This window comes from Tachyglossus aculeatus, chromosome 20, assembly GCF_015852505.1.
Source record: "Tachyglossus aculeatus isolate mTacAcu1 chromosome 20, mTacAcu1.pri, whole genome shotgun sequence".
Lineage (NCBI taxonomy): Eukaryota > Metazoa > Chordata > Mammalia > Monotremata > Tachyglossidae > Tachyglossus > Tachyglossus aculeatus.
Genome location: NC_052085.1, coordinates 8329178 through 8352054, shown reverse-complemented (window position 1 = coordinate 8352054; position 22877 = coordinate 8329178). Strand labels below are relative to the sequence as shown.

Here is a 22877-nt window from a genome sequence, read left to right as displayed (position 1 = left end):
CCCTGTGTGGGACAGGACTGTGTCCAACCAGAGTACCTTGAATCTACCCCAGTGCTTAGAACAGTGTTTGACACAGAGTATGTGCTTAACAAGTACCTTATCAGACTCCACACTTCCTGAAGATTTTACTTAATTCCCTCCTGTCTCTGGCTGGGACTCAAATTTTCTGGGAGAACAATTTCAGGGTCCAGGGGCTGAAAGGATATAGGGCAAGGGGTTGATAAACTAGGTTTAAGCCCCTTCACCCCGACCCCTTTAGGCGAAGGGGCGTTAGTTGGGTTTAGATTTTTGGAAAGACTTTCCTCTTCCTCCTACCTTATAGGAAGACCAGATGAGGGAGATCAGCTCACTTTATCTATTTGATTATCACTTCCTTTTAATGTACTATCAATACAGAACACCAAAACTACCGTTAAATCTCTGTGATACTGTAACTCTCAAAGTGTGCTGTGCAGAGGATACTTAATAAACCTGATGATAATTGATGTTCAGAGCTTCTACTAAAGACTCTTCTGATCCAATATCAAAATAAAAGTCAAAATACAGTATGAGCCATTTACAGATTTATTTACGAAAGCGCCTCCCCAACCGTTGTTAAACATCAGACCCCCATTTGAATATCCCTTGAGCCTTTTTCTAAACCAGTTGGGGGAACTACAGTATTCTTGATTTCAGGTCTAGTCCCTGGTTACGTTTCAGAACACTATCAAAGTACACTTTTCAAACATCTTATAGGTTCCGCCTTACAAGTACTGGAATAGCAGTCTCACCGTCAGAGGAGCGGGACAGAACAGAAACACAGAGTGGGACTCAGGGGGTGGGGCACACACTTGGTGATTGGCTGGTGTGAACTGAGAGTTCACTGAGGGAGTGGGATTAGGAGAACTGGGACCTGGGATTGAGGTGGGCTAGAAGGATTAGCAAATGGGGCCTGGTTACTTCCCCATTCCTTCATTAAGTGGCCCTGCTGCACTCGAATGCATGGCTTGGATGGTCACTGCAGGCTCCAGTGACTCTCCGACCTTTCTCTGCCGTGGTCCCCGCTGCTTTAGCCATTTCTCACCTCAATCCCGTTCCCTCCCACTGTGTACCTCCATCGTGGGCCGCCTCCACCGTTCTTTTTTTTAATGGTATTTGTTAAGCACTTACTATGTGCCAGGCACTGTATTAAGCACTGTCTTTTCAAACTAATTTTTCAGTTTATCCCCAAGGGGAATATCTCCATCTCCTTAATCATCTCGATAGCCTTCCTAGGTATTTCTTCAGCCCTAGCACATCTTTCCTAGGATATATCAGCCGGATTTATCATACCACCCCTTTTTTTAGGTCCTGTCTTTCCTCCTCTTACACCCCCATCTCTCATCTCTTCCTACTGTCTGTCTCCATTTTATCTTCCTTTTCTCCCCTCTTTTTCTTCTCTCTTTCTAACTGTCCTTTCTCTCCATATGCGTGGCCATCAGCTGATCAACAGTATTTACTGAACGCTTCCTGTGTGCAGGGCATTGTACTAAGCGCTTATGAAAGTCCAGTACAGTCGAGTTGTAAGACATGATCCCTGCCCACAAGGAGCAAAATCTGTTTCTCAGCCCTCTCCGTACCTGTCTCACTGCCACCTTCCCGGCTCCTCCCCCCACATCCTCCCCCCAATTATCTTCCTGTTCGCCACCTAGGTTGCCCATCCAATTGGACCAGCACCTTGGCCTCTCTTCCCACCCTTGGAATACCCTAGTCCAATCCCCAGGACCCCCAGCCCCCATGCCTCTAAGCCATCCCCATTCCCTGCCACTCCTCGTTCTGAGTCAACTGTCTTTCCAACCTCTTGGACCAATCTTCTTCCCTCCCACTGCCCACATATGCTCAGTGACAGTGGCACAGAGGCTCAACTGCTCTTACCTAGAAGACTATATACTTACTCCTCATACGTGCATCTTTTGGGCATGCCCTCTTCCTTGTCCCTCCTCGGAAATCACGTTTTCTGTGATGGGTGGCACGGAGTTGAGTTCTCTACCCTCAGGTGAGTTCTCAGAGGTTTGCTTTCTCAAATGTTCTTCAGCTTCAGGCTGTTCGCCACCTTGGGCGATGGCTGGCAGCTCTTCTCTCCTCTCCTCCTCTGTGGAACTTAAAAGTTTCTCTAGGGAGTCAACCACCTCATCTCTCAGCTCATCTTCAGATTCTTCAAAGTTACTGAGGGAATCAAGAATAAGTTTCTGAAGGAATCAAGAATAAGTTTCAGCCTAGCCAAACGCTACAGAGTAGCACTGGGCACATCTGGAAGCTGCGTGGTGTGCTTTTTCAGCTTGGAGGGTACTGTTTGGTAAGCTAATATGGGAGGGTGATAATGATCCTGATAGAAGAGATGATGACATAAGTGTATCATGTGGTTCCTTAGAGGCTAGAGGTTTTGTTTTTGTTTTTTATGGTATTTGTTAAGTGCTTACTCTCTGCCAAGCACTGTCTTAAGTGCTGGGGTAGATACAAAGTTGGATACAGTCCATATTCCATATGGGGCTCACAGTCTTAATTCCCATTTTACAGAGGAGGTAACTGAGGCATAGAGGAGTCAAAAGACTTGCTGGAGGTTACACAACTTACCTCCAACATGTTCCTCAGAGTCTCTGCTCTAGGTGAATCTGACCCATTATACGGAGTTTTAATTGTACAAGGGACATTCTAGTCATTTATTAAAGAGAATTGCTACTATAGCAAATAACAGTGTGCCCGGCATTAAACTATATGATCTGTACATAGCATGGCATCACATAATAATAATAATAATGACGGCATTTGTTAAGCGCTTACTATGTGCAAAGCACTGTTCTAAGCGCTGGGGGGGATACAAGGTGATCACGATGTCCCAAGTGGGGCTCACAGTCTTAATCCTCATTTTACAGATGAGGTAACTGAGGCTCAGAGAAGTTAAGTGAATTGCCCAAGGTCACACAGCAGACATGTGGGGGATCCGGGATTAGAACCCATGACCTCTGACTCCCAAGCCCATGCTCTTTCCACTGAGCCACGCTGCATGAATCCTATAACCAAAATCGGCTAGTCAGAAAGCTCTGAGCTCTTATTTTATCCAGGAATGAAGAAGCCACAAAATGGAACTCAGTCCTTTATAACTTACTCGATGACAAAAGCTCAGTTACAACAGCATTTGCAAAGTATGAGTTAGATGGTTTGAAGGAAACTGCTGATTAAACTGCAAATTAAGTTTGAAGGGTTCTCTCATATTTATTCTTCTTGGGCCTCTGAAGCACCCATACAATCTTCCACCAAAAGAAATCTCTAGCCCTGCCCTGGTTGGGAGCATTTCTGTGGTAAATTGGTTTTCTCCATCCGGCCCTTCATTTTGGAACTGACTTACGTGTCATCATCATCAGATCTGGGCTCAAGTCGATCTTCATCCACCTCGATGTCAGCGGCAGCTTCTGCCTTCCCCTCAACTTCTTTGGGAAGCCAGCGTCTTAACGTTGCCTCTGTTTCAAAACATTTTTCGTCTTGCGTTAAAATAGGATTCCTTAGATTTCCCCAGCTGGATCAAAACGGTACCCTGCGGCTCCTTTAAAAGAAGTAAACAAATTTCCTGCCTCTGGCTGTGATGAATAAAAACGGTCCTAAGAAGAGGAGGTGAGCGTGAAAGGATACCAGTGCAGCTTCCCCAGGCCCACAAGGGTTGTATCAAAGACAGTGTTTACATTCCTGCTGCCTAGTGTAGCCTCAGAACTATGACCCCAGGGGCACTTTCAAGTCATTCTAGGAAGCAGAGGATACCGGGTTGGGTAGAAGTTTGAAAGGAGTACAGTGGGTTGCCTGCGCTACCCGCTATCCATCCTGCATCAGGATCCAGGAAAATTCTCAATCAATCAATCGATGGTATTTACTGAACGGTTACCACGAACTAAGTGCTTGGGAATGTACAACAGAATTCGCAGACAGGTTCCCTGCCCATAACGAATCACTCTACTACGTGCAGTAAGCTAAGCACTCGGGAGAGAATAAATACAGGCGTTAGCAGGCCTGATTCCTGCCCTGGAGGAACTTACAATCTAGTGGGGGAGACAGACGTTAAAATAAACAACAGGTAGCGGGAAGTCACAGTGTTTAAAGATCTGCACATAAGTGCAAATATTAGTTCCACTTCTGTCCAGAAACGTGTATTTTAACAACATAATGCAGAGAGAACCAGCATGTGGCAACCAATTTCCAGGAATTTCAGTGGTACGTTGGTTCTGTTCTCTCCCGCTTGGACTTGAGTCATCCCCCGAGGATGGGATCAGAAGGTGGACTATTTTTCCTGGACCTGCCAGCTTCCAATTCTCACCCACAAAGAGTCTATCTAATTTCAATGCAGATTTATTTTTTAACATGGGTCATTTTAAATGCTAATAGCCTTGCTCAAACTACTGATTCAACTTTTAACCTTAGCCTGGAAGTGGGGATCCCTTAAAAGAGTATCCGTCCCAGAAGGACAACATCCCTGGAACTGCTTCATTTAAACTGGCTTTACCTCGCAGAGCTCAGAATAGTGGAGGATGCCCCAAAAATCTTGAGAAAAAGCTCTACAAGGAGGCTTCCCCAGAAGACTTGCACTCTCTAAACAAACCAGAGTGGCTGAATTGTGACATGAGACACACTGTGGCCAAGAAGTTTAGAATAAAAATGGTGGAGTGGGGTGGATTTCTATCGTCCACTGGGTTACTCTGAGATCAGGAACCCAAATCCAACGTCACTGAGTTCCCATCTCTGAAATGGGTATTACTTGATGATGCCGACGACCCGCTTGGTCTCTTTAGCAACTATCATTACAATTTAAAAGAAGGCAATTGTCCACTTCACTTTTTTTTGTTTTGTTTTAAATGGTATTTGTTAAGCACTTACTATGTCCCTGACACTGTACTAAGTGCTGGGGTAGACACGAGCTAATAAGGTTGGACATAGTCCCTGTCCCACATGGAGCTCACAGTCTTAATTCCCATTTTACAGATAAGGGAAATGAGGTAAAGAGAAGTGAAGTGACTTACCCAAGGTCATACAGCAGTGGAGATTAGAACCCAGGACCTTCTGATTCTAAAACACTAGACCACACTGCTTCTGGAGGCCTGGCAGCTCGTACTAATGAGGATATTTAGGGGCAGGTTCTCCCTCAAAGCCCAACCCACACCTCACCATGGTGCCTCCCTGCTAGGTTCTGAGATCGAGGTCAGGGACCTTGTCCCCCTCTGGACCGTAAACTCATCGTGGGCAGGGAATGTGTCCATTACAGTGTTGTACTGTGCTCTCCCAAGTGCTTCATACAGTGCTCTGCACACAGTAAGCGCTCAATAAATACGGCTGACTGACATCTACTACCATACTCTCCCAGGCGCTTAGTACAGTGCCCTGCCCAGAGTAAGTGTTCAATAAATACTATCGATCGGTTAATTACGGGGTGAGACTTCCAGAAGTAGGTGTGTGACTAGTGGGCTATGCCTTTGGTGGTGATGCTTTCTGACCAAACAACCACGGGCGTTTGGTGGGCTAGACAGCACCAGCAGGAATCCTGCAAATAGCTGGCTACCTTGCATGGCAGCTACCTTGCCGGCCCGCGGCATTTTGTCAGAGAACTGGCACTATGCTGCAGTCATTTTACATGTGTTTTCCATGGAAAAAATCTGGCAGGCATGTTGCCTTATGGTGCCCCCCGGGCCTAGTTCCTCACTCACTGCATCTGCCACTTGTCTGCTGTGTGTCTTAGGGCACGTCGCTTCACTCCTCTGTGCCTCAGTTCCTTCCTCCGTAAAATGGGGATTGAGGCTGTGAGCCCCACGTGGGACAGGGACTCTGTCCAACCCAATTTTCTTGTGTCCACCCCAGAGCTTAGTACAGTGCCTGGAACACAGTAAGCTCATAAATACCATCTAGCAGGAACACGATGGGCAGGGACCAGGGAGCGCAAGTGGCAATGTGCAGGCACCAGAGCTGAAATCAATTCCTGCTGAGCCCCTCAGAGGCCACCAGGGTCTGCGCCTCATTCCCACTGTACATTCTAACCCAGTGGTCTGCAAGCAGTAAGCGCTTAATAAATACTATTATTCCCACGACTGCTGCTTCACACAGGTTCTTGGCCCGTAAGTCTCTATGACTGGATGGGAAGACTATAATACCAGAAGCCAGCCAAGCAAATATCTTTTTGGAAATACTGGAAGCCTATTAGACACTATGCTTCATATATATCGTTAAGCCCCTTTGACCTTAAATGTGAAATTTCTGCGGGGGGGCAGGGGGGGTGTGCCCCATTTTATGCCATTCACCCCTTACCAAACTGTCCTTCGCTCACAGAGAAGGAATCACTAGTCAGATCTGCAGCCGCTAGGATGTTCATCAGTGTCTCTGGGGCTTCTTTATTCCATTGTTTCCTGTTTTCTGAAACTTCCTCAGCCACAGAAACCTGACCATCTGGAGAACAAGCATAGCATTAATAACTATCCAATACATTCAGCCCGTCAGCCTTCTTTTATTCTCTGTTCAAACTTCCACACTGTTCAGTTTTTAAAACACGTTTTCCCCTCTGTTTTATTCCTCTTGCTTAGAACTCTAAATTGCATTGCTCCCATGAACTCTTCCTCTAGTCAGGACACACACACACACACACTCCATCTCATTATATAATATTTAATACAATATATGTTTATATATAATGTGTATATATTATAATTATATATGATATATTATATGCTATATATAATATATATTATATATGGTGATATATATCAAAAGGCTGAATCCTAAGGAGGCATTATACCTCATAATGATAGTAGTAATTGTGGTATTTGTTAAGTGTTTACTATGTGCTACAAGTACTGCACTCCGAGCTGATATGGGTACAGTATAGGCAGTCTGGACAAAGTCCATGTACAACAGGGGACTTCCAATCTATGAGGGAGGGAGAATAAGTATTTAATCTCCACTTTACAAATGAGGAAACTGAGGCTCTGAGAAGTTAAGTGACTTGCCCAAAGGGGTCACAGCTGTTTCTCTAACAAATACCTGCTTTGGAAGAAAGTAGTCCTACAGAAGCTTTTTCTGGACAGTCAGCATGCATCTTCCTGAGCTCCTCTTTGAGCTTCTTGCCACTCACGAAAGTCAGAGTTTCGTTCAGTGGGTCGTTTTCCTGCAATACCACCACAGCTTTTCACGAGGAATACACCAACAGCTGGACAAGGACACTTGTCATCAACCAGATGCTTGAGCATACGCTCCTTGTTGGCAGGGACTTGTCATTAATAATCATGATAATAATGGCATTTGTTAAGCACTTACTAGGGCCAAAAGCTTACTAAGTGCTGGGGTATGTACAAGATAAGCAAATTGGACACAACCCCTGTCTCACATTGGGTTCACAGTCTGAGGGGGGAGGGAGAATACTGTCTTGTGCTTCTGCCATCCTTCCCAAGGCATTAGTAAGTATGCTGCACTTGAAGCACTCAATATAAACCATTACTTCGAATAATAACCATAATAATAATGAGGGTACTCATTTTGCACTTACTAAGTGCCAAGCACTACATTAAGCCCTAGGGTAGAGACAAGATAATCAGTTTGGGACCTCAGGGCAGGACCACCATTCCTCGAAGATGTGGGGGGCAAACGGTGGTCCAGCCCCGCAGCTTGGAGATTCTCCCAGGTTGCAGTGTTGGAAACAGTGAGGCTTCCTCTCCTCCAAGTGCCACCCCGCTGTCCCTTCCCACCACCACCCCCACTTTCGGGCAAGAAGCTGGGAGACGCTTCATCCAGTTGCAGAGTCTGGTTTGCACCTCCAAGCGTCTCTCTCTGCCCAAATCAAACATGGCTCCCAGTCCCAGTAACCTTACCATCTCCTCCCCAGGGGCGTTTTCATGAGCGGAATGTAGATTGATTTCAAACTTGACCCCTCCCTAAAGGATAATGAGAAAAAAATGGCCCTTTGTTATGGAACGCCTTGCAATTCCCTCCAGGATAACCTTTACTATGTTGATAGCTTTCCGTCAGGCAAGACGGCAGTTCCATCTTGTGATTTTTTTTAACCCAAAAGACAATGCAGTAACTGTACCCTTACTTTAGCTTTGTGTTTTTTTTCCAGTACTTTTCTTTCCTCCCTGTTCGGCAGCTTGATTTGTTCCAAGTTCCTTTCAATCACCTAGAATGACAGAAAATCAAATTCTGACATACAGTTTTCCCAAGTCCAACTTGGCATTCTGCAACTCCTTCAATTCAAAACTGAACAAACCCTGGAACTGGCTGACTAAAATCTGAAGTATAACATAATAATTGTGGCATTTCTTAAGCACTTATTACGTGCCACGTATTGTACTCAATAATGAGGTAGCTACAAGATAATCAGTGTGGACAGGGTAGCTGTCTCACTTGGGGTTCACGGTCTAAGTGGCGACAGAAGGAGAACAGGCAATGAATCCCCATTTTATAGTTGAGGAAGCTGAGGCCCAGTGACTGATACAGTAGCTGCATGAGTCTATGAAGTGATGAGTGATGTTTTTGAATATGATGAACTTTGGACTCCTTTCTCCAAAACAATCCCGTCTGGGGACAACTGAGAGCTTTGGCACTGTACAATTGAGGGGATTTTTTATATCACTATATTTTATATCACTATATCACTATAACTCAGGGGTCTTATCTGGGCACTTACAAATGACTCAAAGTCTACCTTCACAGCCCTGAGCAAATATCAAAGGGCCATCAGGGGACACTGAGGTGGCACTCGTCCCAGTTTTTTTTTTTTTTTCCTAGTGGTATTTGTTAAGCGCTTACTATGTACCAGGCTCTGGACTAAGTGCTGGGGTAGATACAAGTTAGTCAACTTGTCCAACACAGGGCTCACAGTCTTAATCCCCATTTTACAGATGAGGTAATTGAGGACGAGAGAAGCGAAGTGACTTGCGCAAGGTCGCCCAGCAGACAAGTGGCAAAGCCGGGATTAGGACCCAGGGGGTACCTGGACCGCGTCTTCCCCTTGAGGAGCATCGCTGGGAGCAGGTTGGTTCCTCTGCTTGACCAAGTAGGTCCTGTGAGTCACCCTGGAAGCCTCCTTTAAGATCAAACAAAGTGGGTCAGTGAGGCGATTCACTCCGGAGCAATCCTGGAGCGAGGTCTGTGGATGCGTCTGCCTCCAGCTGGTAGAGTCACTTCTTGTCTCTGCTCTCACAGTGAAAAGTTGACAACTTTCATTTTGGTATTTATTCAGTGCTTGCTCTGCGTCAAGCCTTATTCCCATCATATCCTCCAAGAACTATTCCCCGACTAAACTCTCATTTCCCCTGCTCCCTTCTAGGTTACCCTTGCATTTGGATCTATATCCTCTAAACACTTGATTTTTACCCCACCCTCAGCTGCACAACTTTGTATATATCCAAAATGTATTTTAACGTCTTTCTCCCCCCCAGATTGCAAGCTCCTTGTGGGAAGGGAAAATGTCTAAAGGCTCTGCTGTATTGAACTTTCCCAAGGATTTAGAACAGTATTTTGTACACACAGTAAGTGCTCAATAAATACCATGGATTGACTGGTTTTGCTAAGGAATGGAGTAGATGTAGGATATGACTGGGTACAGTCCCTGTCCCATAATCTGGGAGGTAGGGAGGGCAAGTATCTTATCCCCATTTCATATAATAGGAAACTGAGGTTCACAGAGGTTAAGTGACTTGCCAGAAGTCAGAGAAGCAGTGTGGCCTAGTGGAAAGAGCCCGGGTCTGGGAATCAGAAGGACCTGGGTTCTAATCCTGGCTCCGCCACCTGTCTGCTGTGTGACCTTGGACAAGTCACTTCACGTCTCTGTGCCTCCGTTACCTCACTTATAATAATAATGACGGCATTTATTAAGCGCTTACTATGTGCAAAGCACTGTTCTAAGCGCTGGGGAGGTTACAAGGTGATCAGGTTATCCCACGGGGGGCTCACAGTCTTAATCCCCATTTTACAGATGAGGGAACTGAGGCACAGAGAAGTGAAGTGACTTGCCCAAAGTCACAAAACTGACAATTGGCGGAGCTGGGATTTGAACCCATGACCTCTGACTCCAAAGCCCGGGCTCTTTCCACTGAGCCACGCTGCTTCTCTTCTCACTTGTAAAATGGGGTTTAATACTGTGAACCCCACGTGGAACAGGGACTGAATCCAACCTGATTAGCTTTTATCTACCCCAGAGCCTGGTACAATGCTTGGTACCATAATAATTTTAATACCATAAATAATTTTAATACCATAAAAAAATTATTTTTAAAAAATGCCAGTGGCAGAGCTGGTATTAGAACAGAAGTCTCTTGATTCCCAGGCCCTTGCTCTCTCCATTAGGCCAGACCGCCCCACCTCCCTCCAGTTCTACTGTTGAAAAGTAGGTGGTAACGATAAAGAAACTACTTTGCACCCTCTTAGGACATTTCGTTTTGGTTTCATTTCATTATTGCTCCAGAGGGACAGTTAGAATTTGTTTTCCTGCTTTGCATCTTGAGGGCCAGGGTATTGTGGTCTAATGTCCACCTGCATACTGTTTCCCTGCCCTTGGAACAGAGCTGTCCACCCAGTAAACACTTCACAAATACTATTACTGCTATGCCCATTTCATGCCAGGAAAGCCTTCATTTCTCTAGCTAGTCCACCTAGCACATAGCTTTAAATGGTTAAAGTTTTGTTTGTTTGTTTTTTTACCTCTAATCCTCTTCCAACTTTCCTTCTAATCTCTTTCACATCACTGTGATACTGTTGGCGGATCTCCTCCAACTGTTTCCTGTAGTCCTATTAAGGAATTCAATATTTTAAATGTTTGCACGCAGAACTAGCAGCACTGAACAACGAGGCTTTGGGAGGGGGATTCATTGTTTCTAAGCCAACTGAGCCGGGCTGCCTAAGGGCTTTGAGACCCGGGTCCCTCACCCGAGAGCCTCTGACCACTGCACAGCCCAGGCTCCAGCCCTCAGAACACATGGGGATAATAATTAGGGTATTTGTTAAGCGCTTACTATGTGCCGGGCATTGTACTAAGCGCCGATGATCACGGCATGTGTGCTGCCTTCAGAAACGTTCAAATATTAGAGAACATCCCTTTTCTTAGACTGGGGAAGGAGACGAGAAAATGAAGAATCACTGTTCAGTTTTAAAAAAAAACAAAACAGTATTTGTTCAGTGCTTATTATGTGCCAGGCACTGTACTAGGTTCTGGGGTAGATACAAGGTAATCAGGCTAAACACAGATCATGTCCCACACGGGGCTCACAGTCTTAATCCCCATTTTACAGGTGAGGTAACTGAGACCCAGAGAAGTGAAGTGACTTGCCCAAGGTCACCCAGCAGACAAGTGGCAAAGTCGGGATTAGAATCAAAGCCCTCGGACTCCCAAGCCTAGGCTCTTTCCACTGGACCATGCTACTTCAGCTCTAAACAGTCTGTTTAAAAGGTGACAAGGTACGCTTGGATGTTTCATTGTTCCTTGTTTCTGGGTTGCCCTTCCATTGTGAGCTCTTGGTGTCTTCTGCTTAGATTCTGGTTATTTCTCAAACACCTATTCATTTGCTGGTTGTAGTTCTATGCCTGGTGGCTTTCCTGTTCTCCACTATGATTAGCTCAACTTTCCCTCACATTCCCCTGAAGCCACAGGACAGGGGGACAGGATGGAGGGGGGCCTGGTGGGGCAAAGAAAGGCCCCACCCCAGCTCCAGAGCTTTGGCAAAGGCCAAACAAGTTGACCCCTGACACAGAGCCCGGCCCAAGGGCTTGACCCTCACAGGAAGCAGGAAAATTGAGCGCTTCCAGCCATGGAGCTGCCATTTTAAGACTCCACTTCTGGTCGGCCCTCATCCAGCTCCAAAGATGGGTCAGGACATCTGCATCTCTCTGCCCTTCCCACATTGCTTTTGGACCAAGTTAGTGGCTCTGCTTCCCAGGTCCTAAATCCCAGAAAGGCGTGATGCTTCTTCCATCGCCCCACTGGATTTGGTTGGTCAGTCAGTCAATCGCATTAACTGAGCAATTACTGTGTGCAGAGCACTGTACTAAGCACTTGGGAGAGTCTCTTCCTCCCTTCAAGGCCCTACTGAGAGCTCACCTCCTCCAGGAGGCCTTCCCAGATTGAGCCCCTTCCTTCCTCTCCCCCTCGCCCCCCTCTCCATTCCCCATCTTACCTCCTTCCCTTCCCCACAGCACCTGTATATATGTATATATGCCTGTACATATTTATTACTCTATTTACTTATTTATTTTACTTGTACATATCTATTCTATTTATTTTGTTAGTATGTTTAGTTTTGTTCTCTGTCTCCCCCTTTTAGACTGTGAGTCCACTGTTGGGTAGGAACTTTATATGTTGCCATCTTGTACTTCCCAAGTGCTTAGTACAGTGCTCTGCACACAGTAAGTGCTCAATAAATACGATTGATTACGATATAACAATAAACGGACACATTCCCTGCCCACATATCGATAAACCACCTAGTGACACTACACACATCATTTATAACATGACTACAGGCTTCAAGGGTAAGTGGTTCTTTTACCTCTTCCTTAATTGCATTCTTTCTGGATTGTGGCTTCTGAGATTTGGGCTGGTCTCCCTTTCTGTCTTGGTTGAGTCTCTGGTTGGGTGTCGGCTCAGCAGAGGATGGACGAAGACCCTAATAACAGAGGAGATCTTTTGTCAAACAGAGGAAGTTCCACTTTGAAAATATCCTCTTAAGCGTTTCCCCTTACCTTCTTCCTGCTCACAGTCAATCGCATCCCAAATCTCAATCACAGCAGAGAAGTTGTGCATTTCACAGTCACTGAGATCTCGGTATTAAATCAGACTCTATTGCAGTTGACTCAATTCTAGATTGTAAGCTCCTTGAGGACAGGGATCATGCCTAGTAAATCCATTGTACTCACCCAAGCGCTTAGTATGGTATTCTGTATGCAGCAGATGCTTAAATACTGTAATAATAATTGTGGTATTTAAGGGCTTACTTTGTGCCAAGCACAATACTAAGTGCTGGGGTAGATACATGACAATCAGGTCAGATACTGTCCCTGTCCCACATGGGGCTCGTAATCTATGAAGAAGGGAAAATGGGTATTTAATTCCGATTTTACTGAGGCATAGAGGAGTTCAATGGCTTGCCCTTTTTCTCTTCCCTATGCTTATTTTAATCAATGAAACCAGTCCCATTTTCCAACCCTCTTTCAATCTCTCTGCGAACAACCTAAGAGAAAAAGACAGAAAAGTCAAACATTCAAAAGTCCTTCTGCTCACACATCAACAAAATAGAGTTCTTTTAAAGGTTAAAAAACAAGCTCTCCTTTTATAATCACCACATAAAAAAGATCATCTCTCACACAGATGACTTTAAGAACCTCAAAGAATGCTTGTTAAGTCAGAAATCCTATGGAAAAAAAAATTTCCTGTAGGCTATTCATATTTCGGCAGACTCTGAAGATCTCAAAATTCCTTCCTTTAGATTGTGACTTCTGTCAATCTTTTTCCTACAGGATCTTTCGCCACAAATTCGGCATCCGAAGATGCTTTCTTTTTCACCTGTACGGAGCAACCTTCTCCCCTCAGAAAAATCCTTCGTGGCTTTCTTTTCAACAATTAGCTCTGTGAATTATGTATTTTTCCTTACCAACTGCTTTTCCACTTTCAGTTTATACTGCTGGGCTTCAAATTTCCTTTGAAGATAATCAGCAGGCCTACAGGAAAGATAATATTCCATTGTTTCAGTCCAAGTCCCTGTGTTGGTGTGATGTCTAGACTGTGAGCCCACTGTTGGGTAGGGACTGTCTCTATATGTTGCCAGCTTGTACTTCCCAAGCGCTTAGTACAGTGCTCTGCACACAGTAAGCGCTCAATAAATACGATTGATTGATTGATGTCGGAAGAGTGGTTACTAAACCCCAAATTTTTCCAAAAAATGGGGACTGTCAGGAACATAACTCCCACGTTTTGGGAGAACTGACAGGCAGCATGGCCTAGTCGATGGGGAACAGGCCTGGGGGTCAGAGCTCCCTCAGTTCTACTCCCGACTCCGCCACTTGTCTGTGTGACCTTGGGCAAGTCATTTTTCTCTGGGCCTCAGTTACCTCATCTGTATGGGGATTAAGACTGTAAATCCCATGTGGGACATGGACTGTGTCCAACCTGATCAGCTTGTATCTACCCCAGTGTACAGTGTACAGTGTCTGGCACATAGTAAGTGCTTAAAAAATACTATTTACAAACAAAACAAAACTGAGTATCTTTTATTTTTCTTTTGAGGATCAAACCTGTGGGCGCTGGACCACTGGTGTGACCTAAGATCCCTTGTGTTTATGTTGTGTTTGTGTTCTTGTGTTAATGTTCTTCATTCCTTCTGTGCTTACCGCTGAGCTGGAGGTGGGACCCATCTTTCTTTGTGTTTATAATATTCCTCCATTCTTCTGTCGATCTGGGAACCATCCTGACAGTCCAGCTCATCAAGCCTCTTCTGTAAGATGTCCAGTTGGGCATGATAATGGTCATAAGGTCCACCCATTCGAGCGGCTTCTGCTCTTTCTACCACTCTGTCTTGGGCTCTTTGATGCTGAAACCAAGTACAGCAAAGGGAAGGGACAAGTATTTGTTCATTGTATACAAAAGATCCAAAGCAGGAGGCTATTTCATTCGTTAATGGCTGAGTCACATTTTAAAAGCTAAACTGTTTTCCAAGTCCAATCTAGTAAATTCGACTGGAGGAGCCAAGCTGATGTGTGACTAACATGCCTATTGTCGCTCTGTCATTTATCCTGTGACCCTATGACTCTGGGAAGTTCCGTAACCCCTCCCTTTGTGACTTTAGTGGAACAAGAGTTTCAAAATTAAAAAAAAAAAAGTGCTTACTGTATCATGATCCCTTCCACCCCCTTAGACTGAGAGCCCTGCATAGGGCAGGGACTGTATCCCATCTGCTCTCGTTCTAGCTACCCCAACGCTTAGTACGGTGCACAGCACACAGTAAGCACTTAAATACTACTATTACTATCATATAATAATAAAGTGGACTTACTTACATATCTTTAAACTATGTTGCTTCCCCATAGCTGTAATGTATTAGTACCTGTTTCGGCTTCTAGACTGTAAACCCCCTGAGGACGGGAATCGTGACTCCTAATTCTACTGTACTCGCCCAAGTGCTTAGTACAGTGCTCTGCATAGGTTAAGTGCTTAAAAACTACAACAGTTTCCTTTGACTTGGGGCCATATTTGGTTAACTGGTGTCTTACCTCGGCTTTTCTGAACAACCGGAACAAGAATTGTGCAGGTGAGTCAGTTTGGACCCGAACATCTGTTTAAGGCCTATGGGCCCCGAGGGGAGCTTTATCACACTCACAGATTCGGGTTGTTGGGCTCCATCAGGAGCGTTCCGCACCTTTCTGGGTCTTAACTCCTCTCTCTTGGCAGCAGGGATCAAAATCCTTGGTGCTGGAAGAAACCGCCCTTGGCATTTCACTCTCTGTTTATTAGGATCTGATGAATACAAAGAAAACAGACCACGGGCTGGATTTCCCAAGCTCCGCTCTTCTGTCAGATGATTCATTGCAATCCACAGTATAAGTGTATTCTCCTAAAAATATTGGCAAAGAGGAAATCACTAGCCAGGCAGAATACATTGCGTCGTCTGTAAAATAGCTCCCCTCTCTCACCTCCGGTTCATCGGTCATTCCCAAGTGCCCAGTACAGCGGTCGGCTCACAGTGAGCGCTCAGCAAGTACCACTGATTTCCTGAAGTTCCCCACTGCCACCATAACGGGAAAGGGTCTTTATTGCATGTGAGAGATGTACTTGCTTCAGTTTTTCCTGGCGTCAAAATGCATTCATTCATTCATTTATTCAATCGTATTTATTGAGCACTTACTGTGTGCAGAGCACTTTACTAAGTGCTTGGGAAGTACAAGTTGGCAACATATAGAGACGGTCCCTACCCAACAACGGGCTCACAGTCTAGAAGGTATGTGAAAGTAGTACTGACAGAATGAATCTGAATCTGTGTGGCTACCGTTTCCATTATGATTACTATTTTAACCACCTTAGCTCAGGCCACGAGCATCCTGTCCATCTCCTCATATTGGGATGACCCTCTGGAAGCCATGACCCTATCTAGCTTCATCCGGCCAACATCCAAATGATCAGATGGCCTCAACTTCGACTACCCGGAATCCCTGGAGATGAAAGTGGATCATGCAAAGTAATCGAGCTGAGCCTCAACATGGCTCTCTGCATGCTCCACTGCTAGGAGGCTGCAAGAACTCTTTGTTTATTAATCAATCGATCACAATTATTGAGCTCTTACTATGTGCACAGCACTATACTAAGGGCTTGGGAGAGTATAATCAACCAGAATTAGCACTTTCCCTACACGTAAATGACAATCTCCCTGCAAATACCCAACTTGCACCAACTCAGCTTTTGAGTCCAAGTGCACTGATGGTCATCATCATTATCAAAATAATTTATTGAGCACTTATTGTGTGCACAGCACTGTACTAAATACTTGGGAGAGTTCAAAAGTGTTAGAAGTTACGATCCGTGTACTCGAGGTGGAGAAGCTTCAGTCTGGGCTACCTCCTACGCATACTATTTATATTTAATTTCAGTTGGTCTGTCTTCCCTAGTAGACTGTGAATTCCTTGAAAACAAGGAGCACTTGTCTTTCTTCTTTTGAGGTAGTAACAGAATTTATTAAATGCTTACTGTGTGCAGAGCACTGTACTAAATGCTGAGAAAGAAAGCACAGATGGGGAAAAGTGCTTAATAAATGCCATTTTATTATTATTATTAATTAGATATGGTCCCTGTCCCTGAGGTGGAAGGCGGAGAAGGGGCCACGCATTTGGTACAGTGCTGCATGCTCAGTAGACGCTCACTAAGTACCACCAATTGACTGATTAAAACACTAGGATCAAATCTTCCTCTCTTTAACATGCAAATTTAAGAAATAGCATTAGGGAACAAGAATTTTACGACATTTTATCAACTATCGTTAGGTTTCTTCCAGGCCACTGTAATTATGGCAAAACTTGATTCACGTGCTGTTGGCAGAGCTTCGGTTAACTTAAACTCAGATAATTGGAGTTGCAATATTATTTTAAAGCACTTTTTCTCACTGTCACTAAATAAGTCTTACCCTGAACCGGCTTATTTGCATGATGACTTGCTGAAGGCCTTTTTCTATGCAGAAGTGTATGGCTGAATTCCTCCTGCATCATCTAAAAGTCAAACACACATGGTCAGGGATGCATCCAGAGTGATAAATCCTTCTTGGAGTGCAGGCGTGGGGCAAGAACAACTCACCTCGGGGGTCAAGAACTGGGCAATTAGCTTCTCCAGAAAGGGTTTCTTCAGGATGGAATTAACAGACGGCCGATCTCGCGGGGTTACTTTGAAGAGCTGGGAAATTAAGAGCCGGAGGTCGGAAGAAAACTTCGAGGAGATTGGATTGAAGCGTGCTTGGCAAATCTTCAAAACCAGCTGGTGTAAACTGTTGCCTTCGAACTGAAAGGTTTCGGAATAAGTCATTGTCCAGTCCTCTCCCCGACCTATATTTACAGACTCTGAGCCCCTCGAGGACAGTATCTGTGTCCTATTCTCAACAGTATGATCTTTCCCAGCACTTAGTACAGTGCCCTGTAAGTACTTAAAACAACTACTACTACTTGGTGCAGTGCACTCTACTAGGCATTTGAGAGGTAAAGAATAACCAAGTGAAGCGATCCCTGCCCTCAGGGACCTTGCAATCTAATCGGGCAACAAACACAAAAAATATTTACAGCTGAAATTTTCCAAAGAAATAACAGAGTACACACACACACACACACACACACACACACACACACACACACACACACACAAAGGAGGGAGTAAATCAAGTCACAAAATTGGAAGAACACTATCCCATTTAAAATTGACGAAAAAATATCTAGAGCCTGAGCAAAATTCTAACTTTTCAGCTACTGGTGTCCTCAATTCACCCAATGTTATTAGCAACTAAGTACCCTGAATTGAGAACTACAGCAGCTGAGTACCCCCCATTAAGTGTTATGGCAACTGAGTGCCCCACATCAAGTACTAGGTCATTTTCATTAAAACCAGCAACATTTTCGAAGTAGCTCTCAATGAATAGTGAGAGAACTGGAAAGTGACGACATTCTATACATTGGATTTTGGATCTGTCACTTAGAACAGTGGTCTGAACACAGTAGGTTCTCGATAATGCTCTTGTTGACGACAATTAGCATGGGTGACTAGCAGACACCCACAAACTATGGACCATATTTTAAAGGCGTCTAAGGGATGTGATTTTCTGCTTGGGACTCGAAGGCTTCGGCTTGTGAGATTTCATAAATAGAACACTACATTTTAAAATAATTTATCAGTCACCTCTCCATCATTTGGTTACATGCTAATGATTAATTTTATTTCAAAATCTGCTTCTGGTGTCTCCAAAGGCTCATTTTTTATTTGCTTTGAGTCCCCCGACCCCACTAATTTGTATATCACGAATGTTAAAATAGGTGGCATCTTTCTGCAGGGTTCTACCTTGCTGTCCTTCTGCCTTTTGAAAGGAAGATAAAAAATTATGGCATTTATCCCCTGAATTCTCTCCTCCAGGCAGACCCAAGTGGTCACCACTGGCAGTCCCAAGCTGGCCGGGCAGTTAGCAGAAGAAGAGAAACAACTACATCCATACTGAAGTGCCCTGGTCCAACTGGAGGCTTCGCAGGGCTAGTCCCCACTGGCCTGTGCCTGAAGCCAATGAGTTTCCCTTCCTGCATGCAAAAATGCTCAAGATGCCCAAGGCATCCGCAGGCCCCTTGACTGCAGTTAGGGGACCTGCTTGGCCTGGTGGATGGAGCACGAGCCTGGAAGTCCAGAAGAACCTGGGTTCTAAACCCAGATCCGCCACTTGTCTGCTTTGTAATCTTGGGTACGTCACTTGGCTTCTCTGGGCCTCAGTTACCTCATCTGTAAAATGGGGATTCAAACCGTGAGCCCCATGTGGGACATGGACTGCGTCCAACCACCGCTTAGTACAGCGCACGGCACAGACACAAACACAGTTAAAAAGACAAGCTTCCTCTACACCCAGACGCGGAGAGAAATGTGACGACTATTAAAATACTGAAATGTACTTCTGTTTCAGGCATCCCTCAAACCAAAACCCAACTCTGCCTTCAGAGAAGTTATTTTTTTACAGGCCTTCAATAGTCTATATTCATTCTGATTGCCAATACTTACAGGATGCCTTAATGTGCACAGCTCATACAAGACACAGCCAAGAGACCAAATATCCCTGTGGGAGACAACAGCTTAAGAACCGAGAAAACAGAATAAACATTTCTACGATGTCCATAGAGTTAGATAATAATAATTATGGTGTTTGCTAAGCACATACTAAATGCCCAACACTGGGAATGATACAAGATAATCAGGTTGGACCCAATCCCTGTCCCACCTGGCGCTCACAGCCTAGTAAGGGCAGAGAACAGATACTGAATCCCCATTTTCCAGATGAGGAAACTGATGCATGGAGAAATGACTTGCCCACAGTCACACAGCAATCCGGGAATCTGCACCCATTTAACTGCAGAAATTGAGTTTCAGATCTTCATCACGAAGGCCACAATTTTCTATCCTTAAAAAACTACCCATCCTGCAGTAATTGAATTCTCTATTTGCATGAGGTTTTTTCCCTCCAAAAGAACTCTATGCACTCTCATATATTCTCCCAACGTCACTGTGAGATAGCGAAGGGCAGATATTGTCGCATTAGAAATGGAGAAACTGAGACACAGAGTAAAAAACTTAAGCAGTGACTGGGCAGAGGTCAGTGCCCATGTCTCCCGACTTCTGATTCCGAGGGCTGCCCACGAATACCGGTCCGCCAAGACTCACGTTTTATTGTTGTAGGGTTTATTCTGACAGATCTCTGGAGACAGATAGTATGGCGTTCCCACACAAGTCCGAGCGAGCTCCATGGTGCTGAACAAACAGGTGAGCAAGATAACATGGAAGAGAGGGACGCTGAATCTCACAGGGGTAAGAAAGTGTTTAAGCACTGGGTGTGAAATTGAGTCAATCAATGGTATTTAATCAATCAATCGTATTTAATCATCATCATCAATCGTATTTATTGAGCGCTTACTATGTGCACAGCACTGTACTAAGCGCTTGGGAAGTACAAATTGGCAACATATAGAGACAGTCCCTACCCAACAGTGGGCTCACAGTCTAAAAGGGGGAGACAGAGAACAAAACCAAACATACTAACAAAATAAAATAAATAGAATAGATATGTACAAATAAAATAAATAAATAGAGTAATAAATATGTACAAACATATACACATATATACAGGTGCTGTGGGGAAGGGAAGGAGGTAAGATGGGGGGGATGGAGAGGGGGATTTAATGAGCCCTTCCTGTGTGCACAGCACCGTACTACAGTGCTTGGGAGCATACACTACGTTAGAATTGGTAGACATGGTTCCTGCCCTTCAGGGGCTTACAATCGAATGGGGGAAACTGCACATTAAATTACAGGTAGGGGAAATGGTTGCATATAACAAGGGTTTATTTGTAAGTGGTGTGGGGAGATTACTAAAGTGCTCAAAAACTTCTTGTGGGCAGGGAATATGTCTGCTCTTTTGTACTATATTCTCCCAAGTGCTTAGTACAGTACTCTGACCATGGTAAGCACTCAGTACATATCATTGACTGGTTACAGACCCAAGTGCACAGGCAACGCAGAAGGGAGGGCGAATACGGTAGGTAAATAAGAGGTTGGCTAGGGAAGGCTTCTTGGAGGAGATATGATTTTAGAAGGGCTTCGAAGATGTGGAGAGCTGTGGTCTGTCAGATTTGCAAGCAGAGGGAGCTGAAATGCAGGGTGAGCTAAGGGTAACACACAACAGTGAAGGAGAAAAGTGCTTCTAATTTCAATCTCTCTTCCTGTACAATAAAGATCACCTTCCCAGGCCTCCAAAAATAAACAGAGATATCCATTACCAATCCCTTTCCAATACACCAGACTCAGCCCTTTACCTCAGCTTCTGATATCAGCTACCTCTTTGGCCTAGGTCAACCAATTCATCAATCAATGGTATTTATTGAGTGCTCACTGTGTGCAGAGCAATATACTAAGCCCTTCGGAAAATACAATATAACAGAGTTGGTAAACACATTCCCAGCCCACAGCAAGCTTACGGTCCTAAATGGGGAGATCAACAAATAAATGACCTCTAGGTATTTTCCTGTCCTGGGAATTATTATTTTTTTAAAGTATAGATTTGCCTTAACAAACCCTTCAATTCTTTTTCATTTACTTGGGATTGAAAATCTGAAGACCAGTGGGAAGAGCAAATAAAAGGATGCTTACTTGTTCAGTACTCTTGCTATGCCGAAGTCCCCAAGTTTTGCCACCATGCCATTATGGCTGAGAAAAATGTTCTGTGAATAAAGAAACTATTATGTGGATTTCTGTTAGGGGGAAAAGTTCAGATTTAGGGGACAAGAGTGTGCAGATTATTTTTTATAAAAGGAGGGATACCTCCCTGGGCTATTTCTACCTGGGATTTTATGTCTCTGTGTAAGATCTTCCTGTCGTGAATATGTTTCAGTCCTAGAGAGATCTGCACGAACCAACCCAGAATCTATGGAGAAAACAAAGAAATTAGGTCAGTCGATTGCCATTTCACAGAATGAGAATGGAAAAACCCCACAAAAACAAGTAGTAAATCAGATATGTTCGGGAGTAAATAATATATTTTCAGACGGGCATTAACCTTCAGCTATAATTATGCTCATTTTCAAATGGGGAAACTGAGGTAGAGATAGGGTGAATGGATGTGAATTATTCAGCACTCAGTGCAAACAGGATGGTGGAGTTGGGATCCTTTATTTTCTGTCACCGTGATTGTCATTTACTCGACCCATAAGAGAATTATTTTTCTTCCTAGGAAGCCTAAGCACTCGAAGTATATAAGGCAGTTTCCCAAATGAGAATGGTTACTTCAATCTGTGGTTCTCACCTGGATCTAAATCTTTGAGAAACAGCGTGGCTCAGTGGAAAGAGTGCAGACTTGGGAGTCAGAGGTCATGGGTTCTAATCCCAGCTCCGCCACTTGTCAGCTGTGTGACTTTGGGCAAGTCACTTAGTTTCTCTGGGCCTCAGTTCCCTCATCTGAAAAATGGGGATTAAGACTGTGAGCCCCACATGGGATAACCTGACCACCTTGTATCACCCCCGGCCTCAGCGCTTAGAACAGTACTTCACACATTGTATGCGCTTAATAAACACTACTTATTATTATTATTCTTATTCTTATTATTAATAAAACCAAGGGAACTTACTAGTATCCCATGTACATGATTTAAAAAGCCTTTAGATTCTCACAGAAGTGCAAAGACTATCTTCAAACATACAGAGGCACCTGTAAAAAATCCTTTTCTTTTATAGAACAGCTTCACTCTCAGTGGGAGATTCACTCTAATATCTTTACTGCCAGCTCAATTTCCCTGAATCTACTCAAGAAATTGATTCTAAGACATTCTAATATGAGTTTCTTTAAACTACTGATAATGAAAAAGATAAGCCCTGACACTGGCAATGTAATAGTTATTCCACTCTTTTCTCTCCCAAAGCTGGATATTCCCAGCTCACATGTGGCAGTATTAATTGGAGACCTTTTACCTGCTCTTCAGAAAACAGTACTCCTCTTTGGTTATTGATTCTTCTCATTAGGTCACCCCCATCACAGTATTCCATTACAATATACAGCTTGTTCTTCTCTATAAGAAAAGACACGATTTGGAAAAAGAACGGCTTCAGTTACTTATCCAGACTTACTATCCGGCTTGTAAAGTAT

The 22877-nt window shown here is 44.2% G+C and overlaps 1 protein-coding gene across 4 annotated transcripts in view; it reads right to left on the bottom strand.

Moving 5' to 3' along the window:
• Positions 1–550: 550 nt before the first annotated feature.
• Positions 551–22877, bottom strand: part of NEK5 (NIMA related kinase 5) — a 29451-nt gene continuing 7124 nt past the window's right edge. For 2 of the 4 annotated variants that reach the window (XM_038761716.1, XM_038761715.1), the window contains exons 4-22: positions 22703–22800; positions 21579–21662; positions 21389–21459; positions 19907–19993; positions 19250–19304; positions 17306–17506; positions 17139–17220; positions 15345–15481; positions 14359–14558; positions 13623–13689; positions 12522–12638; positions 10681–10767; positions 8972–9064; positions 8075–8155; positions 7851–7913; positions 7027–7150; positions 6298–6435; positions 3365–3476; positions 551–2184 (exon numbers count right to left, since the gene is read on the bottom strand). In XM_038761716.1, coding sequence (XP_038617644.1) covers positions 1917–2184; positions 3365–3476; positions 6298–6435; positions 7027–7150; positions 7851–7913; positions 8075–8155; positions 8972–9064; positions 10681–10767; positions 12522–12638; positions 13623–13689; positions 14359–14558; positions 15345–15481; positions 17139–17220; positions 17306–17506; positions 19250–19304; positions 19907–19993; positions 21389–21459; positions 21579–21662; positions 22703–22800 — 2165 coding nt within the window. In that variant the 3' untranslated portion in view covers positions 551–1916. The remainder of the gene's footprint in view (positions 2185–3364; positions 3477–6297; positions 6436–7026; positions 7151–7850; positions 7914–8074; positions 8156–8971; positions 9065–10680; positions 10768–12521; positions 12639–13622; positions 13690–14358; positions 14559–15344; positions 15482–17138; positions 17221–17305; positions 17507–19249; positions 19305–19906; positions 19994–21388; positions 21460–21578; positions 21663–22702; positions 22801–22877) is intronic. The other 2 variants (XM_038761717.1, XM_038761718.1) reach the window with 2 other exon arrangements.